Source organism: Erigeron canadensis, chromosome 8, assembly GCF_010389155.1.
Source record: "Erigeron canadensis isolate Cc75 chromosome 8, C_canadensis_v1, whole genome shotgun sequence".
NCBI classification, from domain to species: domain Eukaryota; kingdom Viridiplantae; phylum Streptophyta; class Magnoliopsida; order Asterales; family Asteraceae; genus Erigeron; species Erigeron canadensis.
In genome coordinates this window covers 39633508-39653015 of record NC_057768.1, presented here as the reverse complement: position 1 = coordinate 39653015, position 19508 = coordinate 39633508, and the positions used below count along the sequence as shown (strand labels likewise).

The following is a 19508-nucleotide window of genomic DNA, read 5'->3' as shown; positions in this document are numbered from 1 at the left end:
AAAAAAAAGCTGGCAAACTTCTGTGATCAACTTCCCAAAAACTTATCACGCGTTCGTTACTCTCATTCAAACCCCACCCCTCTCCGGCAGATCTCCGTCATCTTCTTTCCTTTAAATCCAATTCAACAAACAAACACACACTCTCTCTCTCTCACACACACACCCATTTATTTAGATCTACACCACACACTCTCCATTTCATTTAACCTAATTCCGTTACTCTATATATCTATATCTATTCATTTTCATTTTAATCCATTCATGTTATGTTTCAATTCCAGCTAGAAAAGATCAGAAAACGTATTTAATTTTCAAAATTTATTATTATCTGCACTTGAATTACTATTTTACCTTTTTTTTTTCCTGCATATCATTTTTCTAAAAAATAAAATAAATTAATTATCCTGTGGTATGGCGGATGCCTTATCTGCCATTCCGGCTGCTGTGTTGCGTAACTTATCCGATAAGTTATATGAGAAGCGAAAAAATGCTGCTTATGAGGTTACTTTTTTATAATTTTTTTTTTTTTTTGAAATGTGTTTTTTTGTTATTGTTGTAGTTTTAAGTTAGTCAGAATATGATTATTTTATGTGTGAATTAGGTTGAAGGAATTGTAAAGCAATTGACAATAGCTGGAGATCATGATAAGATTAGTGCTGTGATTAGTTTATTGACGCATGAATATACGTATTCACCTCAGGCGAATCACCGCAAGGTAGATAGATCATGAAAATTACCAAAGTTGTGCGTATATATTTGAAAATTATAGTTTAATTTGTTGGTTTTTGTTTTTTTTGTGATTTATAGGGAGGGTTGATTGGCTTGGCTGCAGCTACTGTTGGGTTGAGTACTGAAGCTGCACAACATCTCGAGGTTTGAACGTTGGTTTATTTGACTTTTATACGATTACAAATGTAGGTTTGAACTTTCATAATACACTAGTTAGATTTGTGTAGTTTGTATGATAAACCTTATGATATAATAGAGTTAGCGGGAGAGATTAGGAGAAAAGGGTTTTTAAGGTTAGATGTGTAGGAAAGAATGTGGGATGAAGGTTTGTCCGACGCATTATACAATTTCAATTTTAAAGTACTTGTTCACAAAGTCTAGAAATTTAGTATGTTAGGCTTGTTTTAATACTGGAGTCATTCTTAGGCAACCTCACCCTAGTAGTTCTTAGGTTATTGTACATTTCCTGCACAACGATGATCGAACTACCCGAGTGAGGAGCTTGATTGAAGAACTATTGAAGTCGTCCATCGTGGTATGTTGATAGTTGATGGTAGATACTGTAATTCTTATCACTTATTTTTAGGGTCGTGTATTACTTGTGGTTTGATGTGTTTTCTGATTGCTGATGATTGGCACGATTTAAGCACTGTATTCAGGCGGTCATAAGTACTTACACATTATGGAATAGCCGTATATCATAACTAGTTTACACTTGGGACTTGAATCTAGATTCTTGTAATCTAATGAGATCAGTCCTGACAATTAGCAATATATTTAGAAAATGCATGTGAGCTAATGGAGATAACGTCTCCAGTTATTACCTTCAAAGTACCCAGTTTTGTAACTATTGTGGTACCATTGGTGGTTGGTGTGGATATAGTTTTGGTAAAATCTCGTGAATGAGATAAATTAAGAATGGTAATCAGGCGCTTTATTTTTTTCTCGTTTGTATCTGCTTGTGTGCATCTGACCATCTTTGACTTTGTTATATTACAGTATAATATACTAGAGCAAGAAAACACTTTTATATCTAGAACTGGGTAAGTAGCTCTAGTCAGACAAATATAGGTCAACCCTCTATGGTTCCTGGGCATGTATAACTTCAACTAAGTGTCGATTTCTCAAGTCTAAGCTGGGGATCAGTTGTGTATGATTGTAGATACATATAAAGTTTGCTTACTGGTGATCAAACTTATTTCAACTTAAATACCTTATGCATGATTGGAGTTATTTACGTAATTGAAAGGGTTTTTGACTTAGATTTGGCTCATACAGGGTCTGGCTCCGTTAGTATAGGATGATCTGTTTATGGATATACATGAACGAGGTGGAGGATGATCTATTTATGGATCAACACGAATGTATTTTACATTTATTACCTTAGCCCTGTCATTGGATAAAATTTCAGTTTTTAGTACAGTATTGGTATATTATTGAAGGGTAGAATTAGTTCATCTCTTTGCTATTTTCATTCACAATAGCTAAGATGAACTACAAGGAATAGTCAATATCGTATAAGTAGCTCTCATTACATTTTTGTTGACTTGTGTGAGGTGTAAAGGGCTATGTTTGTAGTTATCTATCCTTCACTGTAATCATAGGGATCATGCTATGTCAAGTCATGTGTTTATTAGTAAATGACCAGTAGTTATGGAAATGTTGGTTTTCATGGTAAGTCATCATTTTTGCAAAAGAAGTACACAATTGGCAAATCAGTGGTTAACAATACCTTCTCTCTTTTTTCCTTTTTTTTTTGCTTTTAATAATAGTTGTTATTTATGTGGTAGATTTTTTTAATAGTTACAAGTTACAACAGCTGACCACACACCTCCTTGTAATTTTCTAAGAACTAGCCATCTATCATGATTTATGTTTCAGCCACATTGTTTAGTGAGTTACACTGGCTTGCAAATGTAAAACCATAAATCAAATGACAAAATTAGGCTGCTTGCTACTGAAAATACGCTCCTGCTTTTGCTTTCCCACTTCCTTTTTTCCCCCAAAAGCATCAAATGGAGACAAACATAAAGATGTTAGGTCAGCCTTTAGCTTTTGAAGGATGGGAAAATCAAGTAGTCAATATAAGTGGCCAAGACAGGTTTGGGGTGTTCATCAAGGAGGTTTATCTGCAGAAGTCTTTGTAACATCTTCCTAAGTAATCTAAAGAGACTAAAATAGTAGAATGTGCACCTTCACTCCGAAGATCTTTAATATTAGCATAATTTTACACCTATGAAAGTATGACATGCATCACTTATGCCAACCATGCTATCATGTTATGTTGTTATCGAGGTTTTAGAATTCCCGTCAACGCATAACTACATATATGTTTCAGTTAAGTTTCTTTCGACACCTAAATAATTGTCAGCTGATATAAGTAATAAGTTTCCACATATTTGGAGTATTATGGTCTTCTTGATCACACCTGTGAAGGTTCCACAATTGCTCATTCCGTTAGTCATGTCTGTTGGATGATTACTAGTTTTCTTTCTGGAGTTTATGTGCATTAAAGGGACTTGTTGTAACAAGTTAATGTTATCTAAATCAAAATGCAATAACTAGTGGTGGGGTTCAACCTGACAGCGGTTTCAATTGCCGTTGAATTTCACACAACAATGTATTTGAATGCCCAAATGTCATTCGGTTGGACACTGAGGGTTTTTGCAAGTGCTCGTGGACTTGTGGTCTTATAATGTTTGTTGTGTTTAAATGGATGAGTCAATTTATACATATTTTTGATCTTGTTGTTACGTAATGTATTTATATTAGTTCGGCCCGAGCTCGACCTTGACCTAATTTTAGTTCGACCCATCTTCTGATTTTTTGTAGTTTTGAAGGTACGTGCCTATATAAACTCGAATCTCTTGTTTGAGTAAGGAACTTTTTTCGAGAATTTGCAACTTGCTTACTTTTAAGTCTGAAATTGGCTGAAGTTTGAACACATAACTCTCTTGAGTTTAAGTTTAATTTCGGTTGTACAAGTTTTGGACTTGTAATCGTGATCAAGTTTGGATTCTAATCTTTTACTCATTGATTTTTCAAGAACTTGAAATTTTGTTTAAGTTTTGGTTTGAAACTTGTCTGAATATTGAACTTGTGGCTCTCTTGAGTATAAGTTTGGTTTCTGTTAATCAAGTTTTTGAACGAGTAAGATTAGATAATCTTTGGTTCTTGTATACGATCTTCTGAACTTGTAATCTTGCTTAACTTTTGGTCTGAAATTGTTTGATCTTTGAACTTGAAAAACTTTCTTGAAGTTTTGGTTCAATTTCTGTAATTCAATTTTTGGATCTGAAAACTTGAGCAATTTTAGGTTCATTAATCTCAATAATGGATCAAAAGTTGAGTCGATTAATGGAGATGGAACATGTTGTGGGTAAATCCACATCTTCTCAGAAACTGTTAAGGATTGAGGAATATCCATCATGGAAGACTCGATTTGAAAACTATCTAAGATGGACAGATGTTCGAATGCTGATTTGCATTAAAGATGGTTTTAATCAAGCAACGGTAAGTTTTGCCGATGTAAAAGAAAAGGCAAATGGACAGCACTTTCTGATGATGACAAACGAATGTTCGAAGCCGAACACAAGGCATATGGTTGTATTACTATGTGTCTGCCTGAGGACATTCTGCACACTTTTGAGCAGGAATCATACTCTACGTCAAAGGAACTTTGGGATGCCTTGGCTAATAGGTATGAAGGAGATGATGTAGTAAAAAAGGGAAAACAAGAACTTCTGAAAGCTCAGCACTTAGTTTTCAAGGCGATGAAGAATGAGACACTTGATGAGTTGGTGAATAGGTATTACCATCTCATGACGGAGATGAGAAATCATACAGTGACTCTAACGAACGCTGAAAAGAATGAGAAATTCCTAGATGCCTTACCATCACAGTGGGATTTTTATTCGGTATTGATCAAACGTGATCCTACATATGCTCAGATGACTCTTGATACGGTGATAGCCCATTTGAGGGGATTTGAGTTGAATATTAAGAAACGTGAAACTCAAACTGATGTCATACAAAATCCGGAGATTAATCGAGCTAAGAAGCCAAATACGGTTGAACCATCTGGGTTAAGAGCAAGTGCTTTCTTTTCAAATTCTGTTGAGCAAACCGAGATGTTAGGCAAATAGAGAATAGTTATTGCTTTGTTGCTGCCTCGACGGAGAAGAACCAAGGTTCATCAGATTTAGTTGGAAGTTCTCAAAGGACTCTAAAGTCTATGCCTCTAAGTGTCAAATCCGCTGAAAGTCATGTTAGTTTATTGGCTGCTTTCATGACATCCTACGAGGCATTGGTCTCTGGAAATCTGATAGACCCGGAATTGGCTGATCTAGAGTATGAGCAATTGGATCCTGATGATCTTGAAGAAATGGATCTCAAATGGCAATTGGCTATGGTTGCTCATAGAGCTAGAAGATTTATGGGGCGTACTGGAAGAGACTTGACGAATGGAAAAGTAAAGTATGATAAAACTAAGGTTAAGTGCTAAAACTGCAATGGATTCGGTCACTTTGCTAGAGAGTGTCACCGACCGAAACAAGAGGCAACCACCAGTTTCTCGAAACCAAATCAAATTGCTGGAAATCAAAATTCTGGGTCCTCTACTGGATCTAAAGCTTTGGTTGCGCAAGAAAAAGCTGAGAAATTTGATTGGAGTACTTTTGTAAATGAATCGGGAAACTCAGCCAATGCTTTTATGGCTGAAATTGTTGATCATGAGACATCAGCCGAAGAAGAGGCACCTAAGTCGACGGAATCAGAATTTTCTTCTGAAAATAAAGTTATTGAAAGTACTAGTGAAAAGAATGGTGGAGGAGAAGTCTTTAAGCTAAATATTGTTTGAAGGATTAAAAATTGAAGAAGCCATTGGCTATATGGCTCGAGTTTCTGCTCCAGAAGACCAAAAGGTACTTTTCAACTTTAACTTTATTGTTGATATCTGTGCCATGTATGTTAATTTGTCTAAAAGAAATGAGGGCTTGACTAGACTCAATGATGAATATGCTTTAGGAATGCAAGCTATTCATAATTTACAAGAAGAAAACTCTATCTTTCGAGAAAGAATTAAAGTCGAAAATGAAAGAAGATGAAAAAGATCGTACTGTTTTGAAAGCTAAAGTTTGTGAGCAAGGTCAAATCATTGATCTGGCTACAACAACTTTTGAAAACAAAGTTAAAGAATTGAGCACAACTCAAAAGGAGTTAGTTGAGGCAAATGCTCAAATTACTGCTTTAAAACTTAAGATAGATGATCTTCACTTGAAACAAAAGAGGATAGATGCTTTTGAACCATTACCTAACAAAAAAGGGAAGAATGGGTTGGGTTATGGTGAAGTAGAACCTCCTTTTAATAACAATTATTCTTTTCTCAAAACTGATGAAATAGAGTTGAATCCAGTTAAGCCTGATGATTTTTCTAAGATAGTTAGAACTACTGAACTTCCTGAGGTTCCGACTTCTGAGGAAGTTAAGTCTGATGAGTCAAAGTCAGTGGTTCTGGGTGAGACAATTCCGACAAGTGATAATTCAATTGAAGATGATAAGTTGGTTAAATCTCACTCAATCCCAAGTGAGATTCATGAAACTCTGAAGAGTTCATTTTCAAATTTAGAAAAACCTAAAATGATAACAGTTTTTACATTAAAAGGAAAGTCTCAAGTGTTCATTGAAAAAGAATTCAGTTTGGATAGTTTTAATCCTGACAAAATTGATAAGGTATGGTGTGTTGAAGAAAATGATGTTTTGTACTTAACTCCACCGTCAAAGTTACCTAGAAAGGTACATTTTGATGAAAGTAGTAACAAAGTTGCACACATTGAAAATCTTGAGACATCGAACTCTTTATCGTCTTGTTCAACTGATGAGCCAAAGGGTATTCAAAAGAAACTCAATATACGTTCACCAGTGTTCGGTAAAGAAGAATCTTTAAACTTTTATATAAAGAATCTTAGAAACTTTCTTAATCTTCTTTTCACAACATTCTTCTTCTCCATCAGAAATTCCTTCACGAAAAACTTTCTTTCGTGCTTTTCTACTCGGAGAATCCTTAGTTGTCTTCATCGATTTAGATTTTTAATAGACAACTTCAACAACATTAGCCTCAGCATCTTCAGTACCAACGATCTCATCATTAGAAATGATATGATCTAAGTCCACTTCCTTATCAACAGGAAGTTCTTCAGATACACTTTCACTTTCTACTGCTTTAGAAGTTTCAATCTCATCATCAAGAATAACAACATGAGATTTTCCGGAGCTCCTTTTGCTTCTAGATGCATCAGACTCCCCCTGAGTAGTAGCAACACCTTGAGCATGAGATGTCGAGCACTTTGGCATCTCACCACCTCTAGATTCATTAGGATCATCATCTTTATCATTCGGCCGAACATTACCAGAAGAATACCCAACCTTACTCAATTTAAAGTGAGTAAACAGAATTCCCAACCTTACAAGCATCCGAAGGGATCACTACTCTCCCCCTAGATGCCAAAGTCGCAAGTCGATCTTCAAAATACTTTATCCAGCTAGAAACTTTATCAAGTGTATCCCAATGACTGTTTATCGACTGTTGATGAGCAACAAGTGTGTCATTTAATTTACCCAGCAACGTCTTCGCATCTTTGACTCTATCGTCCATAGAATTCTCAATATTAACAGCTTTATGAAGAAGTTGTGCCCAATTCTTATCAGAAGTCGCCAACTGTGTACTCAGATCTGTAATAGTTGAAGACAATCCAGTAGCAAGAGTTTCTACTTCTCTTTCAACCGATGATGACACACCTTCGGGTGTGTATATGGGAGAAGTGATTCAGTGTCGCCGGTAGGAAAGCGCAAGCGCAAGGATTCTGAAGAAGAAGATGAAAATTATGAACCAGGATCAGATGAACTTGCTTTGGCTGAGAAGACTTCTGAGAAAGGGAAAGCAAAAGCTAAGTTGGTTCCTCGAAAGCGTCGGAAACAAGGTGTATTTTGTAAACCTGGTGCGGTTGTTATTGATACACCGGTTGTTTCTGGTGGTTCTGTGACTTCTATTAATGTTATGTCTTATGAGATCCCTGCTACTGTTGTTTCTACTCCCATTTTTACTCCTGCGGTTGTTTCTTCTGATGTTGTGGAATCTACTGTTGTTACTTTTGTGCCATTTACTAAGATAGGTACAGATTCTTCGCCTCCGCAAACTTCTTCTATGCCTCATGTGTCTGAGATGGATGATTCTTAGCGGATTCTTCGCTTGGAGAACATGATGGATAATCTGATGAAGAAAGTTGTTGATCAGGATAAGGTTATTAACGATCAAGCTCAACTTGTTGCTGCTTTGTCATCTGAAAATGATCGTCTCGAACGTGATTATGGAGTGGTGCTTAAGCAACTGGCTCATAGTGAATCCGCCATTGCTGCTTGGAAAGAACATTCTGATGGTCAAATTCGTAACCTTGCTGATGCAACGGAGAAACAGCAAGCTCGCCATGACAGGACGACTGGTGATGTGCAAACTCTTGCTACTGGATTGTCTTCAACTATTACAGATCTAAGTACACAGTTGGCGGCTTCTGATAAGAATTGGGCACAACTTCTTCATAAAGCTGTTAATATTGAGAATTCTATGGACGATAGAGTCAAAGATGCGAAGACGTTGCTGGGTAAATTAAATGACACACTTGTTGCTCATCAATAGTCGATAAACAGTCATTGGGATACACTTGATAAAGTTTCTAGCTGGATAAAGTATTTTGAAGATCGACTCGCGACTTTGGCATCTAGGGGGAGAGTAGTGATCCTTTCTGATGCTTGTAAGGTTGGGTATTCTTCTGGTAATGTTCGGCCGAATGATAAAGATGATGATCCTAATGAATCTAGAGGTGGTGAGATGCCAAAGTGCTCGACATCTCATGCTCAAGGTGTTGCTACTACTCAGGGGGAGTCTAATGCATCTAGAAGCAAAAGGAGCTCTGGGAAATCTCATGTTGTTATTCTTGATGATGAGATTGAAACTTCTAAAGCAGTAGAAAGTGAAAGTGTATCTGAAGACCTTCCTGTTGATAAGGAAGTGGACTTAGATCAAATCATTTCTAATGATGAGATCGTTGGTACTGAAGATGCTGAGGCTAATGTTGTTGAAGTTGTCTATTAAAAATCTAAATTGATGAAGACAACTGAGGATTCTCTGAGTAGAAAAGCACGAAAGAAAGTTTTTCGTGAAGGAATTTCTGATGGAGAAGAAGAATGTTGTGAAAAGAAGATTAAGAAAGTTTCTAAGATTCTTTATATAAGCAAGTTTAAAGATTCTTCTTTACCGAACACTGGTGGACGTATATTGAGTTTCTTTTGGGATAATGAAATATATGCGTTTGCTGTGAAAAGAACTTCTGGGGTAATGTATTTCAGATCAAGTAAGATAGCATTGAGTACTCTACCAAAAAGGGATTTTGTTGATGTTGCAAAGGCTCCTTTTTTCAATTACAGTAAAAGTCCACATGCTGATCATTTTGTTGATCTGATAAAATATGAAGCAAGTACTGGTTATTATAAGAATTTTCGTCCTCAGAAGGGTCAACTGTTGATTAAACCGAATGAAGTCGACCCTGTTACTAAGAAGCCGAAAGGTAGAATCGTTTTTAACGAAATTCAATGCTTAAAAGAAGTTCCGATGAAGAAGTTTGAGCCGAATATTTTGTTAAAAATGAAATCTTGGAGAATGGACGTAAAATCTTTTGAAGTTGTGGTTGAAGATGGTGATTCAAATGAGCTTCTCAGAATCTATGAACCATATCATCTAGCCAATCTGTGTAAGGAAGATCTTGTGATGTTAAGAAAGGAAAGAATGAAGACTATGGGTTGTAGTCTTAGATTAGTTCAACAATATGAACTAATGGTAAAGCAGTTGTTAAAAGACAAGTCTTATGCCAAGATTGTTTGAAGATTGGAATATTGCTGCTGCTGCTGAAGATTTTAAAGATTTGGAAGACTGCTGAAGATTTCAAGATGCTGATGTCAAAGGGGAGTTTGTTGGTGCATTTCCTAGTGACAACAGCATTCGTGAAATGTCGTTTTGAATCTTTTGTTATGTAATAAAGTTAAAGGATAAACTATTATGTGTAATAAAGTCAAGTTCGACCTTTGACCGAGTCAACCTTGTCCGTTGACCAAGTCAACCTCGACCTTTGACCAGGTCGAGGTCCAGGTCGAGTTTGGGCTTTGGCCCATGACATACTAGGTCCGTCTAGTCCTTTTGTATTAGTATAAATAGAGATTAAACCTTATGTTTAAGGTCAATCTTCTAGCTTTTGTTTCTTTAGTATTCTCGTGTTTAGGAACTTGGGATTTACTTGTAATTGCATTTACTGAAGTAATATACGGTTCCAGTTTATTCATATTCGTGTTCGTGTTCATATATTGGGTTGATTGCTAGTGTATAAGATTTTCCGCACTTATACATTAGATACTTAATCTCGTGTAATCTCGTGTGATTGCATTTACTTTCCATTGATTTACTGGTTAATTTGATGAAGTTCGTTCTCATATAATTTGGCAGCAAATTCTACCACCAGTCATAAATTCTTTCTCTGATCAAGATAGCAGAGTTCGCTATTATGCTTGTGAAGCTTTGTACAACATTGCAAAGGTGAGGATGAATTCAGACTTCATCAATGAAGCTTTGTTGATGTAGAATACTTTCGGCTAATATTAAATTTTTGCAGGTAGTTCGAGGAGAGTTCATTTTACATTTTAACAAGATATTTGATGCATTGTGTAAGCTTTCAGCTGACTCGGATCCTAATGTACAAAGCGCTGCTCATCTTCTAGATAGACTTGTGAAGGCAAGTATCTTATTAATTTTATAGATGTTTCATGTTTGTCATGCCCTATGTGGTGGTAAGTACTAAAGTACGTTTTACTCTTTCGAAAACAGGACATTGTGACAGAAAGTGATCAATTCAGGTGATTATTTGGTTTTCATTTTGGTTCTAGATCTGATTGTGCAACTTTAAATACATATGTAAAATGTAATTCCTTTTCCTGTTTATTTTTTTTTCAGCATCGAGGAATTCATACCATTGTTGCGAGAACGTATGAATGTTCTAAATCCTTACGTTCGTCAGTTTTTGGTGGGATGGATCACCGTATTGGACAGCGTTCCAGATATAGATATGCTGGGCTTTCTTCCTGATTTTCTTGACGGTATATGTTTCATTATAAAATTTATATAGTTCGCCTGTTATCCGTCAGTTTTAATGTTCTTCGTTACAGATAAGTATGAACTTTACTGACATGATGATATTCCAGGTTTGTTTAATATGTTAAGTGATTCTAGCCATGAAATCCGGCAGCAAGCTGATTCGGCACTCTCAGAGTTTCTTCAAGAGATTAAGAACTCCCCAGTAAGACTTCTTCTGTTGGAAATTTGCTATATTTTTTGTTTGATATAAAACAACTTTCTGGTTCACCAGTTTTCTTTTTCTCAAATAAATGATTTGTGATTGGCACTATTGGAAGTTGATGCCTTTATGGTGGGTTGTGTACTTGACTATCAAACTCTATTTGTGATATAAGAAAGTTATCGCTATTAATCCATCATGTATTTTGTATTAGCAATTTCCCTTTTTCTAAAAGAAGTTTCTGACTCTAGCAATCGAATTCTTAAGTCTGTAGACTATGGTCGCATGGCTGAAATACTTGTACAGAGAGCAGCTTCTCCTGATGAATTTACTCGTTGGACTGCAATAACATGGGTAAGGATACTATCCCAGCCATTCTAATTTTTCTTGTAGTTGAGCTTTTATGGAGTTTTGTAGCTATATGTGTCGTAGCTTTGTGTAGGTGTTGATTGGAAAACTTTTGTGTGTGTAGATAAATGAGTTTGTAAAACTTGGCGGGGACCAGCTTGTACCTTATTATGCCGATATATTGGGAGCAATTTTGCCTTGCATTGCTGACAAAGAAGAGAGAATACGAGTCGTAAGTTTCTCTCAGTCTCTGTTGGAAAATTTTTGGGGTACCTGCCATACGATCAAACGCTTCAATTTTTTCAAAGACCCTTTATCTTTTGTAGTTCACCATCCTCCTTAAGTTTGGTATGTTCTATATATGTTTGATATACTGAATTGTGAATATTAGGTTGCCCGAGAAACAAATGAAGAGCTGCGTGCAATCCAGGCTGATCCTGCTGAAGGGTTTGATGTTGGGGCAATCCTATCCATTGCAAGGAGGTCTGTTTCAGTACTATGTGACAATAGTTTTCAATGTATTCATAAAGCTTTTGCCTTTTATATTAATAAGAGATATCATACCATGATTATCTCTAGCAGTGTCGTGGTTGGCTTGCTGTACGGCAATGAATATTTTTGTAAATAGAATACCTATAGCTGTGTGCTGGTGCTGAATATATGTTCTTGAATATTGTTTTATTCTCTCAATCTTTCAGGCAATTATCTAGTGAGCACGAAGCAACTCGAATTGAATCATTGCACTGGATATCAACCCTTTTGAATAGACACCGTACAGAGGTAATACTGAAGTACCTTATTCAGTCCCAGTTTCTATCTGTCACTGTTACCATATTGTTTTATGTGTATATATCATACTTTTAAGATTTAAGATGTTTCGGTTACTCCCATAATCTCATATTTTTCTTCTTGCCATATTCAAAATGATAAACTGCATTGTTTTTCTTGTAAGTTAAGCTTTTTCAGACCTCTTGTAAGAAGGGTTTTTTTTTTTGTATATCTTGCTACTAACATGGTATTTATTATTATCTTTTCCTTAACACCCTTTTCCTTCAAATTTAGGTATCTAGTTAGATTAAAGATTATCTGCAAGTCAACTTTGTTTAGTTATTTACTGTTCTATATCTACAGATCCCTCTGTCCATGACCTATTGATTCTACATGTCGCTTATGAATCCTTTTGCATTAAGATCAGATTAATGTTATATATTTACTATTGAATGTCGACTATTGAGATCTTAATGAATAAGGAATGAGGTTCATATGCAATCTTATGTGCTTATCAGGTTCTGTCTTTTCTGAATGATATTTTTGACACACTTTTGAAGTCATTATCGGATCCCTCTGATCAGGTAATATTTTCCCTGACTTCCTTGTCGGTTAAAATGTTCATTTTAAGGCATCATAACTGCCAACATTATATTGAATAGTATAGTCCATATAAGTAAATTATAGTATAATACACACAGTAAACTCAGAATCATTATTTGTCAGCTCTGATGAAGGTTTTATGTATATATATTTACCTGGTTATGGTACTTTGTAGGTAGTGCTCCTGGTGCTGGAGGTGCATGCAGCCATAGCAAAAGACCAATATAACTTCCGCCAGCTTGTTGTTTTTTTAGTTCACAAATTTCGCACAGATCATGCCCTTCTGGAAAGGTGATCTATATCTTTTCCTTAAAGTTTTTTTTTTTTTAATTGGGGTTCTGTACTGATCATTTCTGTTTATTCGTTCAGGCGTGGTGCATTGATTGTTCGCCGACTTTGTGTGCTTTTAGATTCTGAAAGAGTGTACCGGGAGCTCTCTAAAATTCTTGAGGGGGAAGCAGACCTTGATTTTGCTTCTACTTTGGTTCAGGTATTTTACTTCATATAGCTTGACTAAGAACAATTGCTCTTCTACAGCTTATAATATATTTATTTTGATATATATATATATTTGTGTGTGTGTGTGTGTGTATTCATGTTTGTTTTTTATTATATATATCAGGCTTTAAATCTGATTATGCTTACTTCTTCCGAGTTGTCTGGCCTACGAGATCTATTAAAGCTATCTCTAGTTAATGCTGCTGGAAAAGACTTCTTCCTTTCGCTGTATGCCTCATGGAGCCATTCATCGATGGCCATAATAAGTCTGTGCTTATTAGCGCAGGTAAGGCCTAAATTTTGTTGTGCTACCCATATCTGCATATGATTTATGCTACATCTAAACGTCTTTTCACTTTACTTTTGCTATATCTTAGGCATACCAACATGCAAGTTCTGTCATTCAATCTCTGACCGAGGAGGATATTAATATCAGATTCTTAGTTCAACTGGACAAATTGATACATCTATTAGAGACTCCCATATTTGCTTATCTTAGGCTTCAGGTTCCGTGGCTGCTGTTTATTTAATCAATTTGTCTTGTATTTATTTTCATTTCAGCAGTATTTCAACCTTTCTATCTTATATGCAGCTTCTTGAACCAGGAAGGCATATATGGTTGTTAAAAGCTCTCTATGGTCTTCTTATGTTACTTCCTCAGGTATGTCTTGTTGACATAGTTTTTCTTTCTTTCCTCGATTACAAAAATGGATCTGTCAAACCACACAATCTGATCTTTACTTGTGGTGCTACTGATGTTCACATATATATGTATATATATACAGCAAAGTTCGGCATTTAAGATCTTAAGGACTCGTTTGAAGACGGTACCTTCATATTCCTTCAACAAGGAGCAAATCCAACGTACATCTTCAGGGAACCCTTCTACGCAAACTGGTTACATGTCAACGGGGCTACGGTTTTCACAAGATGGTGACGTGAGTGAGGATGATTCTCATGTGCAAAATGGAATAAACTTTGCATCTTGGCTGCAACGATTTGAACAGATGCAACAGCAACATCGGCTGCATTATAAATCACAAGCACACACACGCAACATATCCATATCTTCTAAGGTATATCTTTTTGCATTCCTACAAGTAAATATAATTGTCAATCATTCTATATCTTTTTTCGTCTCTGTAGGAGGTGAAAGAGATCCAAAAATCCGAAGAACCGAGGGGGCTTCCATCTGCGGCAGAGTTGAACAGGCCTCCTTCACGAACATCCCGAAAAGGTCCAGGACAACTGCACCTATAAATCATTGTCTGCCTTATTTCTTAGTCTCGTATAAAGTGTAAATTGTATATCGTAGTGGTTTCTCTCTTTTTCTTGAACTTATGAATGGGTGGTGGGTTCGGGATTTTTTTTTTTTTGTTTCTTTATCTTCCCCCTTTCCAGAACAATGCTGGAATGTTGGAGCTATTTGTTACTCCAAACGTTTGCTCTTGTGGTTGTGTTATTTTTATTGAAAACCACAGGGCTAAAGGCAAGAGAGATAGATATCTCGAATTTAAATTTGTGTTTTCTTCGGTGATTATTAATTTGCTACTGATCTTATAATAATAAAATAAGTAATTCTACATATAATGAATACATGTTGCAATGGTTTCTTCAGGGAAAATGATTATCACTTCCCAGATGTAGTATTACCGTATTAGTTGTCTTCTCACTTTTTGAATAACTTTGAAAATTGAAAATAAAGGAAAAATCTAAGGAAAGGTATATATTATCTGTGTAGAAAAAAGCTCTTCGTGTATAAAGTTTGTCATATGAAGTTCGTATAGCAAAGTCTATGGGCGTTTAAAGTCGGAGATCTGAAGTTTTGAATATCTGAAATTTCGAATAGTGGATCTCACTATCCGAACACATATCCTATATTAATATCCGAAGTTCGATACCCGAAATTGGATTTTTGTATAATGGGGATATGGATAGTTTAAAACACCCCAAAATTCCTTTAACAAAGGTCGAAGCCAATTTCTATCACAACTTAACAGCATGTTAAAATAGACTAGTTTTTAAATATTCACCGATCCTTTTTACTAGATGACTTAATCGATAATATTATGTTACTTCATGTAATTACAATTCTTGATGTACTAATCAATTGAATCATTACTTATAATTGCATTTAAAATCTTTTAACCATGCTTTACTTATCTATCAAACAATTTTATAATTATGTATATATAAGACCAAAGTCCTATAAATGAATCACATGGAAAATTATTTAATCCGTCCATTATAATCGTATGGGTTTGGAATCAAATAATATAACTATTTTAATAAATCAAGACAAAATTCTTTACCAAATGGATAGTCCAACGGTCCCTATAAATTTGGATCTAATACTTAAAACAACTTCTATATTTGGAATTTAGTTTGTGCTTGGAGTTGCCACATTAGAAAGGCTGCTAAAAATATGTTGAATTGATAAAATACCAATAAATAAAACCCAACCTTAAATTTTTATATTATCTGAATATCTGTTGATAATATTCCATTTCACATACTTCATATTGAAATAGAGGATAAAGAAAGACATTATAAGTTTTTGGATTTTGCTAACATAAAAGATGGTAACCTGGATTTAAATGAGTTAACTGTTGAACTTTATAACCTAGATTTAAAATCAACTGGGTTGGAACAGTGGTTGGAGCTCTTGCCTCTGAAAACAAAGGTCATGTATTCGATCCTCATGCCCAACAAAGTTGGAGGTACTTTTCTACCTTAGGTAGTGGTAAGTCTGTCTACATATTAACCTCCCCATACACCGTCGAATACGGTATTGTGACCAAAAACCCGTAGAAGACGACATTGGAGTTACTTTTACTTTTGTTGAACTTTATAACAATAATAGTGCACAGTTTTTTATTCGTGCAATTCTACATAATAATAATAGCAACTATATTGTCTTTAAAAAAATCCTTATATTTATATAGTAAAAAGATAATACGAGTATTTCATTTGGCACATCTAATGAGATATCAACTATTTGACATTGTCTTGTAAAAAACAACATTCAAAAGTAGGCAGTAGAAAAAAATAAGTTTAGAGCTCTCAGTGACGACCTTTTAGAATTATCAGTTCATCACCAACTTAATAATGCAAACTTTCGAAAGTGGCAGTAGAAAAGAGAATCAAAGTAATGAAATGAGCAGTTATATCCATTTCCTTCCGGGTGATGCTCCACTACATAATTTAGTTTCAACTTTCAAGTAATCGGCCATTTATTATATAGGTTATCAAGATAAAGTTCTATTCATTTGCACACATAATTTTTGGTGGAAACCAAAGAAACTTATATGAGCTTTTGGATTAACAATTATCAATGGTGAAAATTAAAAGAAAACTTTACTTATGGAAGGGCTCCGATCATTTTCCTTTGTCATCTCCAACGTCGGCGATGTAATCGCCGGCGACATCTCCAGCTACATCTCCGGCGCTAATTAGTCTCGTTTTCTGGTGGGTGCGGTATGGGTGTTGCCCTAAAACTTTTTTATCAAAAGGGGATGTCACTGGACGCATCTTGAATGGTTAGAATTTGATGAACGGTGATCCAAGAAATGGTGGTAGTTGGATACAGTACAGGATCTGCCCTTGCCGTGATTGTCGTTGGAAGAGGAGAGAGAGGGGGGGGGGGGGGAGAGAACGCGATTGTACGTGTTTTGTGTGTGTATGTGTGTTGGTGGCCGAAAATGATGGAGGTGGTGTTGTCGTCATCGTCGACGAAGGAAAGGAGAGAGTCACCGGAGAGTGTGGGTGGTGGTTGTGGTCGCAGAGAGAGAGAGAGTGTGTGTGTCTGTGTTTGCAGTATGGGAGGGGAAAATAGGAGTAGGGTGTTTTTATATATATAGGAAATAAATCTTAATAACCATAGATGATATAAAAATGAACGGTTAAGATTTATTCATATGCAAATAAACTTTTTTTCTATTAGCATAATTATCATTACCATTGAAGACCTCAAACGAAACGTTGTAATTTCAATAGATTTGGTAGACCAAATACTCTTACAAGGGAGGGCGTGGAATTTTTATTTTTATGAAAAAATAGTATTTTTATTTCATAACCATTTGCAAAATTGGATCTAATATTCATAAAACTAATAAATTCAGAGGTTTTTAGTCCAATCTTTGTCAAATTGAACCGGTTCATTAAGTATGAGTGTTTGAGTGGTGTGGTGCATTAAATGGTTGGTATGACTGCAATATGTGCATTAATGAAGACCAGATGCGGAAACTCTGGTCTTCTAGTTGTGTCACGTGGAAAGGTATTGTGGGGGAAGGTTGGTCTAATCAATTTAGCATAGGTTGGACTTGGAACTTCCGATTTTAATAGTTTTTTCAAATATTGTGTTTGGACTTGGAAATTCAGTATTTAGCAAAAAAATTAATTAAAAGAAAAAAAAGAAGTTGAAGTCATAGACTAGAGTGTGGTTTCCTGTCATGATATATAGTATGTTCCTATTTTGTCTTCCATAATTTCCTTCCGACGTGTGAACGAAAAAGAAAATATAGATTTCAAATTCGAACATTTAAGTGGCTAGATGTACGTGTTTAGAAACAACTTTATTTTGTTTTAGCTTTAGTTCATCTATGAAAATCTTAGGTGACTAGTACTTCGATAAGATGAAAGTATGATTCCTACTAAATACCGTCAAAGAAATCCTTCACAAAATGACTCATGCATTTAAAAGATGAAATGAAATCAATCGCATTTGCAACTGCTATATAATGGCTCCCTTAGGGTAAACTCGTAGTTTTTACCATATATGCAGATGATAGATTTTCCTTTATTTTTGCCGCATTTCTCTTTAGAGTCATATATACATAAAAATGTTTGCACGCGCCAACTTGATCCTCTTCTTTAGATAAGCCACCGACGCTAACTACAAGCAATGCACGATTGCACGACCACACTAATTCTTTTACATATTCACCCATCTATTCTTGTTAAATTCCTCTATTCAAAACCTTCCTTAAATTCCCTTAATAAAAACTTGTACAATCTAATATTTGAATTCGTCCTAAAAAGAAAAAATCTTCCTATTCTCACATCACATACACAAAAAATCTACTTTTAATTTAAATCCACAATAATGTATCAACATGTTCACACTCAAATTACATCATATAAAAACTAGAATTTGTTAGGCATAAAAATATATAAATAATAGTAATAATAGTTTGGAAGTCAGAACGGGGGAGCCATTCTCACATCGTGCACGCACATATACACACACACCCACACCTCCCCTTGATTCTCATCTCCCAACTAATTATCCCCTGATGTAATGCCGATTAATTAGGGTTTCATAATTCCCCCTTTTTCCCTTTATCATATCAATATCATTATTATTTGTCTTCAATTCCGATTCCATCCATGGGCCTAAAAAACCTATTTCACCGGAAAAAGAAATCCGACACGATTCCGGCCGCCGCCACCAGTCCGTCACCGACGCCGTCACGAACATCCACCTCACGCGCACAGATCGAAGAAGAACTCAAGCAAGTTTTCAAAAAATTCGACGGTAACGGCGACGGAAAGATCTCGTGGTCGGAGCTCGGATCGATTATGGGAAGCTTAGGTCACCGGCCAAGCGACGACGAATTAGAAAACATGATTAAAGAAGTGGATTCAGACGGTGATGGATTTATTGATTTAAATGAGTTTATTGAATTGAATACAAGAGATATTGATACTGCAGAGGTGTTAGAGAATTTAAAAGAGGCTTTTTCGGTTTTCGATATCGATAAAAACGGATTGATTTCGGCAGAAGAGTTGCAGAAAGTGTTGGGGAGTTTAGAGGAAAATTGTACGATTGATGAGTGTAGGAAAATGATTTCGGGTGTTGATGTTAATGGCGATGGGATGATTAGTTTTGATGAGTTTAGAGTTATGATGGTTAATGGTATTACTACTACTACAAACAACTTTGATAATATTGGGGGGATTTAAACCGTTACTGATTAATCGATAATGAGTCAGTTATCCATTTGATCAACGATCGATTATGATGAAAATGATGATGATAATGATATGCGTTATTGTTATTATTATTTTTATGAAGTAATTTGTTATTATGGTTATTACTATTAGTTTTTGAATTTTGAAATTTGTTTTGTTATTGAAATGTTAATGACAAATCATGATGGTTGATGATTA

At 35.5% G+C, this 19508-nt stretch overlaps 2 protein-coding genes across 2 annotated transcripts; both read left to right on the top strand.

Annotated features, from left to right (window-relative positions):
* Positions 1-14927, top strand: LOC122578970 (protein VAC14 homolog). Its single transcript, XM_043751043.1, has 20 exons — positions 1-501; positions 602-715; positions 808-873; positions 10277-10366; positions 10443-10562; positions 10655-10683; positions 10781-10923; positions 11029-11123; positions 11388-11474; positions 11593-11700; positions 11860-11951; positions 12167-12248; positions 12755-12820; positions 13015-13130; positions 13209-13329; positions 13462-13623; positions 13715-13843; positions 13930-13998; positions 14123-14413; positions 14484-14927. Exons 1-20 carry the CDS (start codon positions 412-414, stop codon positions 14595-14597), a joined length of 2184 nt encoding a protein of 727 aa, XP_043606978.1. The 5' UTR covers positions 1-411; the 3' UTR covers positions 14598-14927.
* A 3585-nt stretch (positions 14928-18512) lies between these two features.
* Positions 18513-19508, top strand: LOC122578595 (probable calcium-binding protein CML25). Its single transcript, XM_043750580.1, has one exon. The coding sequence runs from the start codon at positions 18726-18728 to the stop codon at positions 19299-19301; it is 576 nt and encodes a 191-aa protein (XP_043606515.1). The 5' UTR covers positions 18513-18725; the 3' UTR covers positions 19302-19508.

Excerpts from the sequence above, each read along its gene's own strand:
- LOC122578970 (XM_043751043.1), top strand. The coding sequence starts at position 412 with ATGGCGGATGCCTTATCTGCCATTCCGGCTGCTGTGTTGCGTAACTTA. Across the intron at positions 10,924-11,028 it reads TCTTCCTGATTTTCTTGACG|GTTTGTTTAATATGTTAAGT; the intron begins GTATATGTTTCA and ends ATGATATTCCAG. Across the intron at positions 13,330-13,461 it reads TTGCTTCTACTTTGGTTCAG|GCTTTAAATCTGATTATGCT; the intron begins GTATTTTACTTC and ends TATATATATCAG.
- LOC122578595 (XM_043750580.1), top strand. The coding sequence starts at position 18,726 with ATGGGCCTAAAAAACCTATTTCACCGGAAAAAGAAATCCGACACGATT.